The 21,714-nt window shown below is 38.6% G+C and overlaps 1 protein-coding gene across 2 annotated transcripts in view; it reads left to right on the forward strand.

Annotated features, from left to right (window-relative positions):
• The window catches only part of TEC (tec protein tyrosine kinase), a 118,438-nt gene that overhangs the window by 79,402 nt on the left and 17,322 nt on the right, over positions 1-21,714 (forward strand). For both annotated transcript variants that reach the window (XM_012529526.4, XM_004469762.3), the window contains 7 exons: positions 3,260-3,364; positions 8,396-8,477; positions 9,125-9,253; positions 10,953-10,993; positions 11,794-11,969; positions 17,207-17,272; positions 21,076-21,130. In XM_012529526.4, the coding sequence (XP_012384980.1) occupies positions 3,260-3,364; positions 8,396-8,477; positions 9,125-9,253; positions 10,953-10,993; positions 11,794-11,969; positions 17,207-17,272; positions 21,076-21,130 (654 nt within the window). The remainder of the gene's footprint in view (positions 1-3,259; positions 3,365-8,395; positions 8,478-9,124; positions 9,254-10,952; positions 10,994-11,793; positions 11,970-17,206; positions 17,273-21,075; positions 21,131-21,714) is intronic.

Genomic DNA, 21,714 nt, shown 5'->3' on the forward strand with positions numbered 1-21,714 from the left:
TTCATCTTTAGAATGGGTATAGTAATGCTTACTTCATAGGTAGGCCCCTGACACAATACTTGCACTACACACTCAGGAAATGAGCATCTCCTATATTGTCTTTTTGAATTCCTTGCACACTATGATACAAGATGAGAAACTGAGGGAAAGAGAAAGAAGGAAAAAGAGGATGACCCAAAGTTCAAGCAAAGAAGGGAGAAGAGTGTGTCAGCACTTGCAAATGCCCCATAAGGATTTGAGCAGATGGCGACTGAGAAAGACTGTTGGATTTGGCCATTGGTGACTTTTTTGGAAATGGCTTTAGCAGACTTTGAGGTGGAAGGTGGATTGCATGTGGTTAAGCGGGGAGTGGGTAGGAAGGAAATGAAGGCTGCAGGTGTGTTTTAGTTTGCCAAAGGGCTGCTGATGCAAAATACCAGAAATGGGTTGGCTTTTATAAAGGGGATTTTTAAAAAAAGGTTTATTTAGTTATTTATTTCTCTCCCCTTCCCCCACCCCCGCCCCAGTTGTCTGTTCTCTGTGTCTATTTGCTGCGTGTTTTTCTTTGTCCGCTTCTGTTGTTGTCAGCGGCATGGAAGTTTGTGTTTGTTTTTGCTGCGTCATCTTGTTGTGTCAGCTCTCCGTGTGTGCGGCACCATTCCTGGACAGGCTGCACTTTCTTTCGCGCTGGGCGGCTCTCCTTACGGGGCGGACTCCTTGCGCGTGGGGCTCCCCTATGTGGCATGGCACTCCTTGGGCGCAACAGGACGGCGTGTGGGCCAGCTGCACACGGGTCAAGGAGGTCCGAGGTTTGAACCGCGGACCTCCCGTGTGGTAGACAGACCTAACCACAGGGCCAAGGCCACTTCCCCTATAAAGGGGATTTAATTGGGATAACAGCTTACAGTTCCAAAGCCATGAAAAGTTCAAATAGAGGCACATTTTCTCAACAAAGTCAGCTTTGTTGATGGGCACATGGCAAAGCAAGACGGCTGCTGATCTCTGCCAAGGTCTCTGCCCTCCTCTCCAGGCTCACTGCCTCTTGGAGCCCAGGTCTGGAGCTCAGCTGTGAGCAACCAGGCTTAGCGCTTGTCTCTTTCTGGGCCTTTTCCATCAGTCTCAGCCGCTCCACTTTCTTTCCAAGTTCAGCTGTAAACTATCAAGACATACAGCAGGGCTGTCTCCTCTTGAGCTGCTCCGTGGGCCCAGCCTCTTGGGGCTTTGTGCTTTAAGTGATCCTCTCATCCTCTCTCACATGGCAGGATCAAAAATGGCAGAGCTCTCTTTTCCTGCATGTCTGTGTTTCCATTTTTATCAGACCCAGCAAAAGGGTGGAGACTCAACCTGAGTCACAGCTCACTGACATAGTCCATTTGAAAGGGTCTCACACCCACAGGAATGGATTAGTTCACAAATGTAATCTTTCCCTTTTGGGGATTCATAAAATAATTTCAAACTGACATGGGTATATAATCATCTCTTTCAGGAAGGAAAGAAAAGAGTGAGGGCAGTGGCAGGGCTGGGGAGCAAGATCTCAGTATGGATGGGAGAGGCCTGAATGTATCTATGGTTAGAGGGAATAAAGCTCCTAGAAGGGAATGACTGGAGAGAATGCCATTCTCCCTGCCCTGGCTGAGGCCCAGTCCATGTTCAGAATCCCTTAGCCTGTTCTCACTTCTGTGACTTGACACCATTAATTCTCTCACCTCCTTGCAGCTGGGTCATCCCATGGCCTTGTGGGCTTTGTGATTGGTTGGGGTTCTTAGGTAATATATTTAACCTGTCTGAGCTGCAGTTTCCTCATCTGTAAGATGAGAAGAATAGTACTACTTCACGAGGATATTGTGAGCAAAGATGGAAATAGCACCTGTTAAGTGCCAGCTACATCGTCTCAATTCTTGTTTCCTTCCCTTAGAGACAGGGTGAAAGTGAAGGAAAAGTTAAAATTTTAGAGTACTTTAGGTTTTGAACTGCGGGGGAAACACATTGGGGTGCGCCCATGGGCTGCTGCCTTCTCCATAGAGAGGGGAGATTGTCTCCTGAGGCGAGGGGAGTGGAAGGATTTATGGTTCTGCTAAGACTGGTGGTCACTGTTCTCTCCACTATGGATACACTTGAAAGGACTGAAGGGCATCAGTGAAGACCTGCTAAGGGTAGAGAAGCTAATAAGTATTGTTTCGTATTTGAAAAATAGAGAAAGGTGTGGGTAGAGCTGGGGACTAACAAAAATGTGTGGGATTCTAGAGAGAGAACAGAGCAATGTGGCTGAAATGAGGGCCAGAGCAGCCTAGCCAGGTGGGGCTGATGGCCTGGAGAGGGGGGCAGGTCTGACGGTGACAGGGAGCCTGCAGAGCTGGTGCCTAGGAGCAGCGCAGGGACTTGAAAGGCCAGAGGGAGGATTTCAGGGGGTGAGATGAAGCAGTTTTGAATGATCAGGATCAGGGGATGGTCATCCCAAACACAACAGTGTTTTTTTCTAGTCTTCATCATATGAATACCTTGAAAAAGTAAACTTAACCTTCCTACAACAGGTTTTTCTTTTTTTTAATATATCCATTAATAATATTTAGTAAACATTTTTATATTTCTACATTGTGTTTAATAGTTTTTAACAGATGCTTTTTATCAAGTTATCTTTGCACATACTGCTTTATATTCTTAGGGATTTTTTTTCCTTGGGTGTGGATGACTTGTGGGATCTCGAGATGCCCTCAGTTCATTGCAGCAGGCAGACAGGCAGTGATGGGGAGAATATTCCATTCCAGAGGCTGAATGGAGACTGTGCGAAAGCCCTCAGCCCATCTTACACGCCCCTGAGTTTCGTGAGCTGCCTCTGCTGTAGTCCTCTGCATTGCTGGCTGGAGTTTGCAGTTTTAATTCAGTAAATTAAATTGTGCTTCATTTGGTCTTTGATACTTTCTTTCGGGGTCCTGTCATCAAGAAGTCAAAGAAGAAATTGAAAACAGGGTGTCTGTGAGGAGAAGACTACACTGAAGAGGGAGGAGTCCGTTTCTCTATTCTAGAGCCTTTTTGGGGGGAAAGGACAAATTTTTATTCAGCTTGAGAAGTTAAAATTTTTAACTATTTTGATTACGGTTCTTATAGTGTTAGTATTTTGAACAATTTTAACAATCGAAGGGAGACATGATTTAGGTGATTTTAAGGGAAATTGTAATATTTTGAATCAGTGAATTCATTAGCAATTATAATTAACATTTTCTTCTTACTCTTACATCTCATTATTGTTTTTAATGGATCTCCCATTTCTTTCTTTCAACAGAAAAAATACAGAAAGGGATTTATTGATGTTTCAAAAATCAAGTGTGTGGAAATAGTGAAGAATGATGATGTTGTCATTCCCTGTCAAAATAAATATCCATTTCAGGTGAGCTGGTGTATTTTTGCAACAGTGCAATGCTGGGCTTTCATCATGCTTATTTGACAGTAGTTTCCTGACATTTCTGCTATTGATTTTTAAGTTCATTTGTTATTTTAATCATTAAACTGCTTTTCTTCATAAATGGCTTAAGTCTGGGTTAATATATTCTCTTATTCTTGTTTTGGTCTGGTAGATTCTACTAATGATCCTGAATTTCTAAACCCAAGGATCTAGTTTACCATTTATTATTAGATACATCACACAGCAGTTAGGACAAGGAGTGGGGGCAGGACTGAAAAAATGTGGGAAGAACTTTTCTCTGTGTAGTTTAAAAGCTGAGAAGGGGCAGGAGTGAGCTACCTAAGCAAAAATGAGATTAAAAGACTGCTTATAATGAAGAATATAACATTAGCATCATATATTAAATTTTATACTTGAAAAAAGTTATGTTATTTCGTTTTTTTCCTCACAAAGATCCTATTTTATAAGGGGGGCAAATGTACTGCTCTCATTCATGATTGAGGAAGTTGAGGCTCACAAAGGTTAAATGACTTGTCTAAGGTCACTTTGTGAATTAAAAGTCTGCCTAGAACAGGAATCTCCTTGTTCCAAAGGCTGATGGGCTTGGCATCCTGAGCCACTCCTTGCTGCACACATGCATTTATAATTCAGGAGTGCAGAGTTGGACCCTGATATTCTAAAGCTTGCAACAGACAGTGTAGGGCCCCTCTTCAGCACCTAACCACCACTTTCTCTGTTTGAGGACATTTTTCATGCTTTCCCTTGAGCAATGAACCTCTCTAGTGAAATTCCTTTACCAATGGCTGTGGTGTTACCATGTCCTGAATGGAAAGTTCGAAAAATCATTTTTAACATAGTATTTAAGTGGAATTTTTGGTTATTTTTAGTTGCTACTATGAAATTATCAATTACATTTAGAATAAACAGTTACTAGTTTGGGTAGTAAGAGGACTTGAAGGAATGAGTACAAATGCTCAGGCTTTAAAGCCACATCTGGATTATTTTCTCCAAAGAGGACAAAAACACGACAGAAGGAAGGACTCTGTTTAATTTTCCCTCTTATATTACTTACTTTATATCTGCCATTTCCCTGATTGAACAGGAGGATAGGAAAGTACTTCAAGGGGCCACTCCAAGGATAAACTGCCTGATGTGCCACTGACTGGCTTGGTGACCTTGGCAAGTCACTTAGCCTGTCTGTGTCTCTCTTCTGAAAAATGGAAATAAAACCAACAACAGTACTCAACTTGTAGGGTTGTTGTGAGGATCAACTGAAGTCTATGTAAGGAGCTTAGACACAAAGGACAAACAAGATAAATGTTAGTTGCTATTATTATTATTGTTACTTCTGCTATTACTGCTACTTTAAGGCTCCACCAACCTTCTCCCCCCGGCCCCTGATCTAGAAGCCAGCCTAATTTATATCTTCTCCTTGATGAAGAATGTTGAGTGCATATATAGCTTGGTGTGGGTGTATGTAATTTCTTTTGAAGTTTAGCAAAGAACTACTCCTACCATACTTTTGATGGCTGATGGTGGTTGTGGGAGTTATGGGTCTCAAGATTGTGGACCCATAATTTGGATTTTTGCTGTTCAAGAGAAAAGAGATCTACTCTATATCTTTGAGATGGCTTGAGAAGGATGATGAAAATAGAACAGAAAACATTCTATCCTTGCTGAACCTATTTTTTTTCCTTAGAGAAGTTGTGGGTTTATAGGGAAAAAAATCATGCATAAAATATAGGGTTCCCATATTATTTACATCTTTCATTGGGGTGGTACATTTCTTACAATTGATGTAAGCACGTTTTTATAATTGTACTAACTATAGTCCATGGTTTAACTTAGGGATCACGGGGATATATAGTTCCATGAGTTAAAAAAAGATTTTTGTTCTAGTAATATATGTATGCAACCTAAAATTTCCCCTTTTAACCACATTCACTGAGTCATTCTTAATTGTTGAGATAATTAAGTATAAAAAATTAAAAAAAACAGTTAAAAATTAATCAAGAAGAGATAAACTTGAGTTTTAACAGTGTATTTTATATTAGCAGGATTTGAAAGGTGAAAAGTCTCCTATTTAACTTAAGAAGGTATTAATCCTAATTTCACAACTTTGCAGTGGAAATTTGCATCAAGTTCAGATCCAAAAAAGCAGCAAAGCTTAAAAAAAAAATAGGCTATTTCAAAAGACACCAAGAGTAGGTTGCTTCCTCGAACAGTATATTCTAGTCCCTAGGAAGCCATAGAGAGAATAGGAAGGAACTAACAAGTAGCTACCTTGTTGCTCCTTAGATGAGTCATTTCTAATGGCAGCTCAGGATTCCCCAGCAGGTGGAGTTTTTTCCCCTTGGATTCGAGCCCAGATCTGTCTGTCTATATAACATCTGTGCTGTTTCTCCTACCCTATACTGCCATTAAAAGTCTGCTGAATAAATGGATGAGTGAATAAAGATGTGAACAGGGCAGGTTGCTACTGAGTTAAAGTTAGTAAGGGAGACATTATTCCTGTTTGTTAAACCGCTTGTGTGCGTGAAGGTTTGTAAACCCTTCTCTCCCCTGAGAACTGCTGTGCTGGGATGATTCATCAGAAGATGTAAGGCACACGAAAAATGTGACTCCCCGGATTCACTCTGTCACAGACAGCTGTACGCGTGACTGACGTAGAAGGTGGCCTATGTGGTGTGATCTGCAGTTTGCTGAGGGAAGTTCTGGCCTCCACTAGCTCTCCCACCAGCCTGCTAAGCTGCCTGAGACGCCAAAAATTAAATGTTTCTTCTCTGAGTGCGTAGGAGTGGTATTTCTAGAAATTTCTCGTAGAAATACAAATGCCCCAAGGTAGCTAGGTAATACATCAAGCTAGTCTTAGTTATCAAAACTCTGAATTTGGGCTCATTTTTTTTTCAGATTATCTAGCCTTTAACAAAAGCTCTTAACAAAGTTATGGGTTCATGGGACTGTGACATGGTAAGTTCTAAGGAAATGTTAGACTATTTGGAGTCTGGAAAGGCAGAGTCTAGGAGGGAAGCAGAAGGGGCTTCCCAAAGGTGTTGGGAAGAAAACATGAATAAAAAGAACCTTTGGGGTCAAATAGATCCTACTTAGATTATTTAACCTCCTTCTCTGTGGTGTTTTCCTATGGAAAATGAGGGCATTAACTGATATATCTATGGATTAAATGAGGCAATGTATGTAAAGTGCTTAGCATAATGTAAGGATTCAGTAAAGTACTCCTGAAATACACCACCAGTTTCAAAGGTTCAAAGCCCTAGCAGTCCTTTCTGGACACCTCCATGTCAATTTAAAGCAGGGGTTCTTGACCAGGGGTCTATGGACTCCCAAGGGTCCATGGATAGAATTCAGTGGGTCCACGAGCTTGAACTGAAAAAAATCAACTTATTATCTTTATTTTCTCTGACCTCTAACTGAAATCTAGCATTTTCTTCACTTACGAATGTATGCATTAATTTGTTGCATATCTCAAAAAATCACTTGTGGTCATTCATACTTTGAAATTATGGTAGTTATTAGACCCAATGCTAGTTGAGGGTCTTAAAATTACCTGCTGTTACATTCTGCGAAGGGGTCCATGGTTTTCATCTGACTGGCAAAGGAGTCTGTGGAACAAAAGGTTAAGAACCCTGATTTAAAGTGACTGTTTTCATGGTGCATTTTAACTTAATCCTTCTGTACGAGCCTGGGCATGCATAAAAATCATGGAGCAAATGAGGCAGCAAATCTCCTCACATCTTCCTTCATGCTTTATCTTCACCTGATGTCATATCTCTCTCTCTGTCTTGTAATAAGGTATTCCTCTATGTGTCTTAGAAATAAGTTTAGTGTTTGATTCAATTTTTTTTTTCAGGAGGTACCAGGAATTGAACCCAGGACCTCATACATGTGAAGCAGGTGCTCAACCACTGAGCTACACCCACTTCCCTTGATTCAATTTTATATCATACATAGTCCCAGCAAAGTGCTAGTTGTATGGACGAGTCACTGAATGGAGTATAGTATTATTATTCTATGGGGGTACATACTGCTGTTAGTCTGCATTTGTTTGCATAAAGCCCGTGATAAGGAATTATCTGTTGAATATGGCCAAGAACAGCCATTTTTCAATAAAAGAGCCATTTGTTTATAAATCCAGTGGGTGTTTACATGGTGAAGGCAGGTTTCTAGCCATGTATTACTTCTTAGCCCATTAAATTGCTTCTGCTTTGTGATCAAGGGTAAAATGACAAACCAAGGGCTATGTTTGATTGTCCCCTTGGTAACTTTAAAAGAGGCACTTGGGCCCTGGAGTCATAAAAATTCTGGCTTTCTGGTTACCAGACAAGTGATGATGGGCATGTTAGATAGTCCACTTGGGCTACCATTTGCAGTGTATTCTACATGAATGGTGACCCTAGAGTTATACAAGAGTAGGAGGGAGAAGGGAGCCTGTGGATAGGCCTTAGTTTCCTCATCTGTAAAATTGAAATACTGTGCCTTGATGGTGGGATTAACTGAGCCAAGACGTGTAAAACATATAGCTGAAAGCTGGGATAGTCAGTGCTTAAAGCTACTGCAATTCTTTATGATGGCAAAAGGAAGCTATAGGAGTGCTACTGAAATTAGTACTTTAGATGAAATTATTCATCTAAAATATTATTTTGAAAAATCTCTGGATTGGAATAATACCTGTCACACCGAGTTTATCTGAGGACTTTTAGTTAATTAGATTGAAAGAAATATTGAGATTAATGAAGCATCCTGGCCTATGTTTATATTTTTTCTTTAATAAAACATAGCCCTTTGTAAAATGTGATCCCACTAGATGTGGAAATGAAGAAATAGATGTGCTTTTTAAGTAAGGAGTCTAGGTTCTTTTCACTGAAGTAATTGACTTTTATTCAGTCATTTGAGAAACATTTATTGAGTCCCTGTGATGCGACTCTGTGCAAGACAGACATGCTGTGTCTAAGTTTTCTCATGAATTTCTCACCAGTTTCATCTTTTGTTTTATTCTAGGTTGTCCATGATGCTAACACACTCTACATTTTTGCACCCAGTGCACAAAGCAGGGACCAGTGGGTGAAAAAGTTAAAAGAAGGTAAATCGCCATATAAAGAAATATCAATTAATATGTATATAATTTTCAGATATAGCATTTTATAATCAAAACAAAAAAATAGCCAATGTATTGATTGCATCTATAATCTTTTCATCTTCAATGAGTGTTTCTCAAAGGACTTTCTCTTACTGTAAATGATATCAAACATCTTAAAGATAAGTTCACTTTTAAAATTGTAGTTCCTTCAAGTGATTATATAGTTGCTATGAAAAGCATGCTTCTGTTTAATGCATATGTTTGAAGGTGATAAAGCACGGGACTTTTATATTGACAGGGTTTGATATTTTCTAAGAAATTGCCTTGTAGCCAACACTTGAGCAAGAAGTCAGTGGTAAGGATGGATCGACTCGTACATAGTGTTTAAGTAATTGATTCTTCTTGCATCATCCTCAGCACTTCTGTAAAGCAAACGGTTGTGGGCTGACATCTGCACTTATCCATCAATGGTGTAGCAGTAGTTACATCTGCTAACAAGGACGGGTCACTGAGAAATAAGCTGTTTTTGAGGGTGTCCTTATAATAGACATGATATGTGAGGAATAACTAATGATTAACAGTGTTCCCTAAACAACGTTCTATCATCTCTGTTTCACTTCAATAATCATTAATGTGTCTGTGAATTACAGAAATAAAGAACAACAATAATATTATGATTAAATATCATCCTAAGTTCTGGGCAGATGGAAGTTATCAATGTTGTAGACAAACTGAAAAACTAGCACCTGGATGTGAAAAATATAATCTTTTCGAAAGTAGTAAGTATTCCTTTTATTCTGTAATCATATTGTGCGCCAACTGTACATATCAGTATGATAAGAAAGTGATGTAATTGACTTGTCAAGGAATTAGCAATTAAGAAGTGGACTGACACGTGTTTCATTTTAATTAAGTATGGCCTACATGCTTTCTAGCAGAGTGTAAATGTAGGGTTGGTGTGTTTTCTAAGAATAATTACATTTAGTTAGCTGTGGAGACATCTCATGGAATCAAAAACTCTATTTTGTGGAACTCTTATCACAACATTTAAGCCTGCTAAAAATGAATCTATTAAAAGTGTGAGCCTATTGTGGCTCCTCTTTACATTGTTTATCTATTCTTCAACAATTAAACTATTCCCAGATGTGTAGGTAGAAACCTCAAAGCAATATATCCACAATCTGAGTAGGATTCGTTTTCATTTTGGTGGGGCTTAGTGGTATAGATTCAGCAGGGACTTCATAGTCTGTCAGAGTGAGGTGTCCTAATGATACCCGTACATGGATGTTTAGAAGAATAAGAATTTCCAGGGTTAATGTTGACACCCAAGACCCTTACAGATCCTAGAAATAAAGATTGACCCTTAGCCATAAGTTAAATTGCACAGAGGTTCTAAATCGTTAATGCTAATCCAATACCCATATTAATGATTGGCTATCCTGTGCTTCCCCTTACCTGTAATTTCCCAGGGCCTGCAGGCACCATGTAGATTGCTCACCATGTCCATCAGAACTTTGTGATGAATGTTCTGGGTCAGAGCAGAATGGTTGTTCAGCAGGGATGCTGCATTGTGCAGGAGGTGGACCAGATGACTTTCTTACTCCACCCACCCTAAAATCTATGAGTCCCAGCACCCTAATTCTCTTGGAATGCCTTGATATTAATTTTTCACATGAAAGAGGAAGGTCTAAGTTTGCACGGCTGTTGTTTGTTGCCTAAGTTTTCAATTTCTTAAGGCTTAGGTAGTATTTGAGGACAGGCTAGCCTGCTATAAAAAGGGACTCCAAAAATACAATGATTTAAACTAGAGATAAATTTATTTCAGTCTCATGTAATAATCCAGTGGTGAACGGATAGTCCAGGGCTGATACAGGTAGCTCTGCAAATGGGTCTGGAGGCTGCTCCCTGCTCTGAAGGCAGCAGGAAAGGGAAGAGTTACCCCTGTGAAGTCCTTTCAAGGGTAAGATCTAAAAATAGCCCACCCCATTTATACGCAAATCTCTTTGATTAGAATTTGATCACATGGCCACACCTGTTGGGAAATATAGTCTTTGGCCTGGTGGCCATGTGCCCAGCCAAAACTCTAGCACTATAGATTATAGGGGAAGGGACCGGATGCCAAAGCTTGCCCATCTCTCTCGGTATTGTTACCCATTTCTTTCTATTTATAGTCTGACTCAACAGGCATTGTTGAGTGCCCATTTTACATGGTGGTGGAGGCTTCAAAGAATAAGAGATGGCCCCTATCCTTAGGCATTTATATTATAGTCTGTTTAGGAAGGCAGAAATATAAACTAGCTCTAATAGCATGTTTTAATTCTGTTCTAGAATAGTGATAATAAGCAACATGCACCAGAGTGAGAGAGCGAACTTGTTGTCTTATATTAAGTCTAAACTTGCCTTAAAACTACTATCTTATTTTTACCCTTTATTGGTAGATAGCATTTTTTTTAAACCTGTTTCTGTTGGTATTTTCAGGTATAAAGAAAGCACTACCTCCAGCACCAGAAACAAAGAAGGTAAGAGGACTTTAGCTCTGGAAGCATTTGTGTTTATTGAGTATGTTTATGTTCATTCATGTAATCACTGTGTTTTCTCCCAAGAGCATGTTTAATATCAGGAATAGATGTGCTATGGCCTATTTGATTTTTTCTTGGTGTCAAATATTAATTTAATTGTAGCAGATATTATCATGGGGGTTCTGTTATCATCTGGCATTTTGCCTGTATTTTTGACTTAAAGAGTCATAAAGAGATTTGAGGCTTTACAGTTATGTTTTAGGCTTAAGGCACCAGTCATTTGACAAAGGATTAACTGATATGCCTTCGAAGGGTGGAGTATGGCAGAAACAGATACTTTGGACTCAGAGAGTACCTGATCTGGTATGAATGACTTCGGGTGGCTTACTTAAACCATGATTTCCTCAACTTAAATGGAAATTATAATATTCTACTTCATGGGGTCAATATGAAGAATAAAGGAGAAATGTGGTAGGTAGCTAAATGAGAGTCTTGCATAGAGGAGGCACAAAGGTGCAGATTCTTTTGAACAGGGAGAAGATCTGGTTACAGACTCCACATTGGGCTTTGCTCCATTTGCAGGCATTGAATGTTCAAAGACAACTTTTGCACAACTCCTATTTTCTCAAATCCCTAAGAGGTCTAGTAGCATCAACATCTTCAAACTCATGGGAGGGAATGCCAGATTATATGTGAGGTTTCTGCTTTATTCTGGGGTGATATGGAATCATCTAGTATTTTGCTTCATACCCAGTTTCAAACAGTACACTGAACTTTCAAACGTTATCTTCTTGTCTTAGCGAAGGCCCCCCCCACCCATTCCTCCTGAAGAAGAAGATAATAGTGAAGAAATCGTTGTAGCAATGTATGATTTCCAGGCAACAGAAGCACATGATCTCAGATTAGAGAGAGGCCAAGAGTATATCATATTAGAAAAGAATGATGTTCATTGGTGGAGAGCAAGAGATAAATATGGGTAAGTATTTCCTCCTTCTTTGTGTAAGACATGTGGTGGGGAAGTGAGAAGATGGGTTGTAACTCTCATGTAATGAGACTAGTTCAGCTGGCCACAAATGAAAGCTTGTATTATTACTTGCAGTAACACAATGTATTCTAGTTGACATGTAATTAATAGAAATTGTCAGTCATTTTTCCTCCAAAATTAGAATATATTACACTGGGTTCTTCCTCATCCATTATATGTTCAATTTGATTATTTGGACCTTGAGGAAAAGTCTTAGGATTTCCCCCCTTGAGCTAAGTAATTAATCTTAGATTTTTCTAAGAAATACTTTTTTCTTGATTTTCATATATATGTGTGTGTGTATATATATAAAATCCATATATATATATATATAATATACATACATGTAAGGAATTACATTGTGAACAAGATCATTTAGGATTTAAGGAAACACTGAGTGAGTTCATTCAAACATATTATAGGTAAATATATGGGAGAGGGTGAGTATCTTCTAAAAGACTTCATTAAGAAAACAAAACTCTGTTTCTTGCACTTAATTCTAAAATGCAATCCTATTTGTATTCTGAGTTCCTGTGAGAAAGGGGAGGTTTTTGTCCTGGCCAGAGTTCACCCTCCCTCCTATCCTGCTCTCAGCTCCCTGTACCCATTCCCAATTATAGTTCTCTAGTACTCATTTCGCTTCTTGAGAAGCAGTGGGAGCCTCTGGGTTAGCCAGGATCCCTTTTCTTCAGATCATGTCCTGAGTTCTGGTTTGCTATGCATTACTACCTTCTTGAGAATTCCTAATCCATTATTCTAGTCTCTTAAGTTCATCCTTGCTCTCCTTGCCAAACTCCTTATAAAACTGATTTTAATTTTTAAAAATTTTTAAAATTTCTTTCCTAAATTTTTTTATTTCAGTTTTTTAAAGAACAACCATGCTTACCTATGGGATTCCCATACATCACCCCACCACCAACATCTTACATTGTTGTGACAGGTCTGTTATAGAGGATGAAAGAACCCTATCACAGCATTACTAGCTGTAGTCCATAGCTTATATTTGGTGTAATTTTTCCCACAAGTCATCCTATTATTAACACCATGTATTAGTATTGTATATTTGTTATAGTTCATGAGAGAACTCGTATTTGTAATTTCTTTATATCCCCCCTCTTGTGGCTTTTTGCATGCTGTCTGCTCCCTGTGTCCATTCGCTGTGTGTTCTTCTGTGTCTGTATTTTTATTTATTTAATTTCCCCTCCCCCCTTGTGGCTTGCTTGCTGTCTGCGCTCTGTGTCCATTCGCTGCGTGCTCTTCTGTTTTTTTGCTTGTGTCGCTTTTTCGTTGCGTTGCCTTGCTGAGTCGGCTCTCTGCAGTGCCTGCGGGCTGGGTGGCGCTCTGTGGTGCTTGCGGGTGAGCCTGCCTTCACAAGGAGGCCCTGGGACGTGAACCTCCCATATGGTAGACAGGGGCCCAACTGACTGAGCCACAGCCGCTTCCCTCATATTTGTACTTTTAAACACGTCATTCACCACAGGGTTCACTGTGTTATATGGTCCCCTGCTCTGTACGGTTCATCCAAAGTGTATACTCAGTGGCTCTGTTTTATCACAGAGTTGTGCTGTCATCAGCTAAGTCCATTTCAGAATTTCATTACTCCAAAAGGAAAAATCCCATATCTGCTTACATCCCACCATTATTGACCCTTAGCATTTATATAGATATAGTACCTATGTTGCCATTGTTGTAAAAATATTATAATATTACTGTTAACTATAGTCTGTGCACTAATTAGTATTTTTTCCCATGTATCTCCATATTTTTAACACCGTGTAATAAAGGAACATTCTTGTATTTGTACTATTAACCACAGTCATCATCCACCACTGAAATCATTAAGTTATACAGTCTCTCGCTTATTGATTATCCTCTAGCTTTCTTTCAATTGACATTAACCTCCCTAGACTACCCCCTTTCAACCACGTTCACATTTTATTTTTATTTTTTATTATTCAAGTTTTCAAACATACACCGAATTTGTTAATATTATAGTGAAGCCTCTTGTACCAATCCCTTGACTTAAAAAATAACGAACACTTTGCCAATCTTGATTTATCAATTTCTCCCATTTTTTCCCCTAGCATATTTAAAAATATATCCCAATCATCATGTCATTTCACCCCTAAGTCTAATCGTTGTTGTTTTTAACTGCCATGGCATTATCATACCTAATTTTTAATCAATTATATTGAAATGTATTCATAAACCGTACAATCAAGCTAAAGTATACAATCAGTGGCATTTAATAATATTACAGCCTAATTTTTAAAAATGTCTCATTTGTAGACTTTCCTGTAACATTTTTCAGGCCTGGGGAAGGAGTTTAAGTAAAAATCCACATATCATATATGTAAATATTTTAAAATTATAAACTATAAATCATGCCTACAGACTGGTAAATAAATACATATTTTACTCTCCAGCCTGACAGATATGCCTCCCTAATGATGGGGCAGGCAGGGTTTGAATTTTGAGTTGCACGCCAGAATGGGGGAGTACATGGAGAGTTGGCTCACTAGGGCTTCCTGCCTTCTCACTTCCCGGCCGCCCTGGGCTCCAGCTCGTATTCACCACTTGGGCCTCCCAACTTGTACATATTCACGCTCTGGGGACAAAAGCGAACCCTCATGTTGACTACCCGTTGGACTTGGGGTGGAAAGGGGTATACATGGGAAGCACAATTTGCTCTCCAGAGAGTGGATTCCAGAGAAGAGCACATGTAGGCTTTTCTGGAACTGGACAAGGAATTCTGGGATCCCAGTTACCCAGATAGTGGTCTAGATGGGGAAGCAGGGAACATTGGCTCTGGATGAGCTCATCTCCTTACCTTAGCAGAACTCTCTAAAGTACAGGGCCAGTGCAGGGGCCCTTCTAGCCCAGGTTTAAGATGTACTCAGTATTTGATTCCAGTTTCCCTCATTAGCTCTAATATGTTTATTTACAGTTGTTTTGTTTGGCTCGTGATCTAACTAAGATTCACACATTGCATTTTGGCTTAGGTCTTTTGTGGTTATGACAGTCCTTCTCCTCTCCCCACCACACCATTTATTTCATACCATTGATTTCTTGATGAAACCAGACCATTTACTTTATGGAACTAGCCACAATCTAAATTAAACTGATTGCTTCCTCAGGGTTTCATTTAATACACCTCTATTTCCTACAAACTGGCACCTAGATCAAGAGGTTTGAGCACATCAGAAGGTGATCTCTGGTTGTCCCACTTTTAAGGATGCTAAGACTTAGTTGTCAGCCTTATTCCTTATTCCTCCATCATAAAGTTTACCTCTTCAGTGTTTACCCTAATTGTTTTACCATTTGTTAATGATTGTAGTTGAGATCCATTATTTCATTATAGGTTGCAGAATGGTGATTTTGTAATTCTGTCATTCTAATCACATTTATTAACTCCTCTAACAAAGAACTGCCTCATCAAAACCAGATTGTACAGGAAGGGCAAGATAGATGTTAGATGTTTGATTCTTTCCTTTCACCAATTTATAGAATCATTCGTTGGCAGCTGAACTTCCTTTAGTGATAAAAATGGTATTTAATAATTTATTTTAGTGTTATTATGGGTGTTTATATATTTGCTTTGTTTCAATGCATTGCAGTCATTATTCTTTTTGCTTGAAAATGGTAGGTTTGGGAACCCATTAGTTTTTCTTAGCTTTTCTGCTTTATGGCTTAATAAACTGTTTCAGGTTCATCTTGTATTTCTCCTGGATAAACCTGCAATCTGTTATTTCTCCAAGGAATGCTAGCTCCTTTTAGGCAGAAATGGTTTTTAGAGACAACAGTTGGGGTGCTGGGATTCTGCTACTGGATCATCATTGCTTCTAGGCCTTTCTTAGTGCAAGAAAGCTACATATATGCATGTATTTTTATATATAGTGTGTGTATATATATATATAGATGGGTATGTATATATATATATCCACGTCTGTCTATCTCATATGTAGGCACACACACATAGCAAGTTCATATTAATAGTTAAAAGTCATATTTAATATTACAAGATTTTCTCCTATCCTTGCATTTTATACATGTATCTCCTTTCTTCTGTGCTGAAAATCTTGACTCCTACCCATGTGAGAGTGATTTTTAAATTTCAGGTGCAGAAGAGTCACCTTGGGTAAAATTGCAGATTCTTTGACCCCACTGTGGCCCCTCTCAATTCACATCTCATGGGGTGTGACCCAAGAATTTGCCTTTTTAACAAGCTGCCCCAGATGATACTGATATAGGGGTCAGGAACTATGCTTTGTGAAATCAACTGTACAAAGACTATAGACAGGATAGAGTAAAGGATGTTCTTAGAAGACACCTTAAGTTTTACAAAGTAATATTATCTTTAAAACATCCCAAGAAATTTTAACTTCTGGGCAAGCTTCATGGACTGTGAGGAACAGTATTGGTCCAGAGTTCAAGTTTCGCCTCTGTTGCTTGATCGCTTTGGGGCCTTGGGAAAGTCCCTTAATCTTTCTAAGCCTTTGTTTTCCCACCAGAAAATGGGTACAATAGTGCCTGCCTGCCTGCCTGCCTTAACATTTTTGTGAGGATCAAATATAGATGTCTTTTTGTAAACTGTCAAATACTATATGTATATAAAATTATTGGGAGGGAAATGGACTTGGCCCAGTGGTTAGGGCATCCGTCTACCACATGGGAGGTTCAAACCCCGGGCCTCCTTGACCCGTGTGGAGCTGGCCCACGTGCAGTGCTGATGCGCTCAAGGAGTGCCCTGCCATGCAGGGGTGTCCCCCGCGTAGGGGAGCCCCATGCGCAAGGAGTGCACCCCGTAAGGAGAGCCGCCCAGCGCGAAAGAAAGTTCAGCCTGCCCAGGAGTGACGCCGCACACACGGAGAGCTGACAGCAAGATGACCCAACAAAGAAAGACACAGATTCCCATGCCACTGACAACAACAGAAACGGACAAAGAAGAACATGCAGAAAATAGACACAGAGAACAGACAACTGGAGGGAGGGAAGGGTAGAGAAATAAAATAAATAAATAAAATAAAATAAAATAAAATAAAATTATTGGGAGGCAGCTAGTCTTTCTGAAAAGCTTTAGGTAAGATGATGCTTTAATTATTCCAGAAAGGCAATAATCTTTCTTTATTTTAACAACGTTTCAGTAAAGTAACTTCAGAGTTTACCTAAAATATTTTTCTTATTTTTAGGAGTGAAGGCTATATCCCAAGTAATTATGTAACAGGAAAGAAATCAAACAACCTAGATCAATATGAGTAAGTAAATGTTTATTTTGTGAACATGGAAAACCAAAATATGTTTTTATTTTCCTAATTACATAGGTATTTTGAAGATTAATAGGTATTTTTTGTTATCTTTAGAAGGTGCCACCAACATATTTTTAACTCAGCTACCTAGTGTGGTGAAAGACTTTTGAGAATTAGTTTCTATAACACACTTTACCTGAAGGTACTCTCTATGAATGGAGTTACACAAGCAGGTACAACTGAATAGATTTTAAACAATAGTTTTAGGGAAAAGTTAACATTCAGAGCTTAGCTGATTTTTTGAAATACAGATCATGTATTCATTCATTTAAGAAATAGGAATACATTTTCCCAGAGTGACCTTTACAAAACATTCTTTTTCTGAATATGATAGCAATATATAATAGCATTGTAATAGCAATATATACTTATTTTTTTAAAACCTTGAAAATATTAATTTATGTAAATAATAAAAATGTAAATAAGAAAAAACACTCATAATTTAACCAGAGATATCCATTGTCAGTATATTTCCTTTCAGTCTTTTTACTAGCTTATTTTAAAAGATGGAATCATGCTGTATCTACTGTTTTATATCCTGCTTCTCTCATGAGTGTGAATATGTTCTCATGCCTCTAAATACACTTGGAGAACATTTTCTTATTTGCATTATATTTCATTCAGTCCTGTGTTTATTGGGCTTTTAGCATGTATTAGACACAGTACTAGCCCTTAGGGGGTATCAGAGCAGGTATATGGACATGGATGTCCAATAATTTATCAAATCGTTTCCTCATTTGGGTGGCGTTGCTTGTTTTAGGTATCTTTACTTATATATAAATGATTGAGACAACTTCCTGCTGCTTATTTTCTTAAACTAGATTTCTAAAATCTACGTACTGTGCTAAAGGCTATGTGTGAACTTTGTTAAGACTCCTAATGCATTCTGCCAAATTGCTTTCCACAGAGGGCGTCCTCTTTATATGCCCACTCACAGTGTGTGGCCAGCTTTCGATATGAGGCTCATATGTACCAGACACTTTTTTGTGGTCCTTCTGAGGTGGTGTTTTGATGCTTCACTCCTTTAAAAAAGAACAGAAATTACTTTCTTTGCCCTTCTCAACTCACTATAGCAAAGTGTACCTTAAAATCTAGAAAAGGATTAGTAGTCTAAAAAAAAATCACAGCATTCAGTGTTGTTTTAGACATTGGTGTGCATATAAACAATATTTCTGCTCTTTTATAAGTTTTAAGAAAATATAGCAAAATCCTTAGAATTAGGGAACTTGCTGTAAGATGAAAACTTGGACCTGATTTTCAAGTGATATGCCTGAGTACTTAGTGATAATTTGGTGAGCGGGGTTTTGGAAACCAGATAATCTTTATCTGAATGTGAGAACTTCCCTTTTGACTCATGATTTCAGATAAGGATTTTGGAGAACAAAGTTCATGATTCATCGCCATGAGTTTTTGGATGTATCTTAATTGGGGCATTTTCTGTCTTTTGAGGGCCTCTCCTCCTCTGCAGACTGGGCTTACTGAGTGTGGTCCCTGCGGTGGGAGTGCCCACAGCATTCTGTTCGGGAGGTCAGGGGTTTTGCACGCTAGTGTGCTCAGCCTTGGTAGATGAAGAAGGGGAGATCTTCTCAATTTGGGCAGTCAGGAAGTTTCTCTCTTCTCTTGCCCACTTCATGCTTTTTTGTTTGTTTGTTTTCTTCTGTTTTTGCCATAGCCCATCCTGTAACAAATCTTTTATTTTATTTTTTTGTTAATAAGTTTTATTTATTTATTTTTATTTTTTCATCTTCTTCTTTATTTTCTTTTAAATTTTACATTAAAAAAATATAAGGTCCCCGTATTCCCCCCACCCTATCCACATCACCCCTCCCGCATCAACAAACTTCATGCTTTTTTGTTTGTTTGTTTTCTTCTATTTTTGCCATAGCCCATCCTGTAACAAATCTTAAATGACCCTAGGGTTCAAAAGGCTTTCTGCCAGCTGTCGGGTCAGTAGTTCTTCTCTTGTTTGCTTGAGTCTAGGAAGAGGCCAAGGCAGCAGACTGTCCACTGAGCTGTACTCACCATTGCCAGGCCCAGCGTTCCCAGAGCTATTGGTAATCTAGTTCTGACCCCTGCACACAGTTACCATCTTGGGGAGAAGAGAATCCGAGGAACTGTTGCAGAAAAGAGTGGATGTATTGGGATGGTCCATAAGAGGTTCTTGATTGAAAGACATAAAGGATGAAGGTGACAGAATGAAAGGTCCCTTTGAAAAGGAAAAAGTCTAGGATAAACAGTTTTGGGGGTTGTGGAAGGGCAAAATTAGAGAACAGGCAACGATTTATAGTTGGTTGGCTTGTTGTTTTATATTTTTCATTCAGCTATACCTATTGTCTTCTTTTCACTTTATCCTCATCTGTCCTCCCCAGGAATTTGGGCAGGACCTGGCATTTGCACCCGAAACCTTTTCTTTCCCTTAAGTAAGACACCCCTATGATGTACTCTTCCCCTGGAATGTTTTGCAGGTATTAGTCAACCTGAGAAACTAATTCACATTAGGGTTTTTAAAAAATCTAGGAAGGGTTTGACCTACATATTCCTGGGCAGTTGTACTTTTACAGATATTTCTAGATGTATGGTTCCTTCATCCAAAAGAGTTAACCTTTATCAGAGGCATTTCTGTGGCGGGCTTGTGAGAGACACGTATGTAGGCCGGCCTCCTGCAGCAACATTCCTCCATTCATATCACATGGACTCCTTCACGTTTTTCTGATGCGGCAGGAGATTTCATCTGAAGCCATTGCTAAGGGCCACCACTGAGTCTCATGAAGGTCCCCAGTGCCAAAAGGAACAGGATAAATCATAAGAGCAGGCTTCCTGGGTCTTCCAGACTTGCTGCTTTCCTTCTCTCCCCAAGCTCTCGTGTTTGCCCAAGGCTCTGCTCTAGGAATGTCTGCCATGGCCAAGCAAGTGGTTTCTCCTTCCCTTCCACCAGGTCCTGCATATCTGTGTCCCTTCTTAGCTTTTGGGAAAGCTGTCTTTGCTCCGGCCTGTCTCCTACCCTCACCTCAGAGGAATTCCTCTTTCCCTGATTTCCCCAGCACTAGCTCTCCTGAATCTGTGAGGATATAGACCAACAGAACATGCCCTCAGACCACTTTTGTTTTTTTGGTCTTCAGTCTTAAACTTTGTTATTTTTTTCAGATGCCCTTTAGTGGGCAAGGAGCTCTTCACCATAGTCATATACCCTGAGAGGCTTCAGATGTTAGGTAACCAGCTCGGCCCTGTAGACATTTGAGTTTCCCACCACTGATGGGATGGGGACTTGAAATAAGAATTTCTTTGAATTAAAACCAATGATGTAAAGTGACATTTCCTGCAAGTTTGCATCTGTAGAGGAAAATTGATTTTTGCTACAATTATAGTGAAAAATTATTTTGATATTGAACAGTAAAGAAGAGCTTAAATAAATTATGCACATCCATGCAATGACATAATAGAACTTTTATTCATTTGCAAAGGTGTCTATCATATACTGTTAGATGAAAAATTCACGTTTTATAATATAGCAAGTGTGTAGTTTTGATTTCACTTTAATAAAAAATAAGTTTGTATATATGTATTTTTTTCATAAAAATCTAGTTAGAAAAAGTCTGGTGGTACATACTCAAACTGTTACCAGTAAGATTATAAGTGATGTCTTGTTCTTGTTTATTGTATTTGTTATTGATGAACAATACTTTATCAATCCTGAAAAGAATAAAAAACAATTTTTAAATTCTAAGGCCTTAAATGTATCTCTTTATATTCAGATGGTATTGCAGAAATATGAATAGAAGCAAGGCAGAACAACTCCTCAGAAGTGAAGTAAGTGTTAATACTTGTTCATGGATTTGATGTCAGGACAAATTAATTTTAGTGAATTCCTAGAGAGTAGTTCCACATACTTCTGTTTCTAAAGCCTAAAATATATTATGATATCACTATAGGTTTTTGATTTTTTTAAAAACAAAAATAGGCATCAGCTATATAATGGGTGACTTTTTCTTTACTCTGTTTTCTTTCTTACTGATGACTTGATTTTTGTACTTAACTAGATTTTTCATTTTGCTTGAAGTATTCATTTTTAAATAACATTTATTAATATGTATAGTCTTTTTATAAATTAAGTTTTAATAAAATATTTACTTGCCTTTAGAAATAAATGTACTGAAATTCTTATACTTTAAGAAGAAATAAAATGGAAAGATAAAATGTAGCATGGAAGAAGCAATACTGGATTTAGTAAGGAGACCTAAGTGTAGCTGTGACTTTAACTAGTCTAGTTTTTACATCCGTGAGATAAGGAGGTTGGATTAGAAGATGACCTGTAAAAATTCTCTGCATTTTTTACCTCATTATTCTATTTAGTTATAGTTTCCAATCTTTTATTTATTTGTTTAAAAAAGTTT

This window comes from Dasypus novemcinctus, chromosome 1 (genome assembly GCF_030445035.2).
Source record: "Dasypus novemcinctus isolate mDasNov1 chromosome 1, mDasNov1.1.hap2, whole genome shotgun sequence".
Taxonomy (NCBI): Eukaryota; Metazoa; Chordata; class Mammalia; order Cingulata; family Dasypodidae; genus Dasypus; species Dasypus novemcinctus.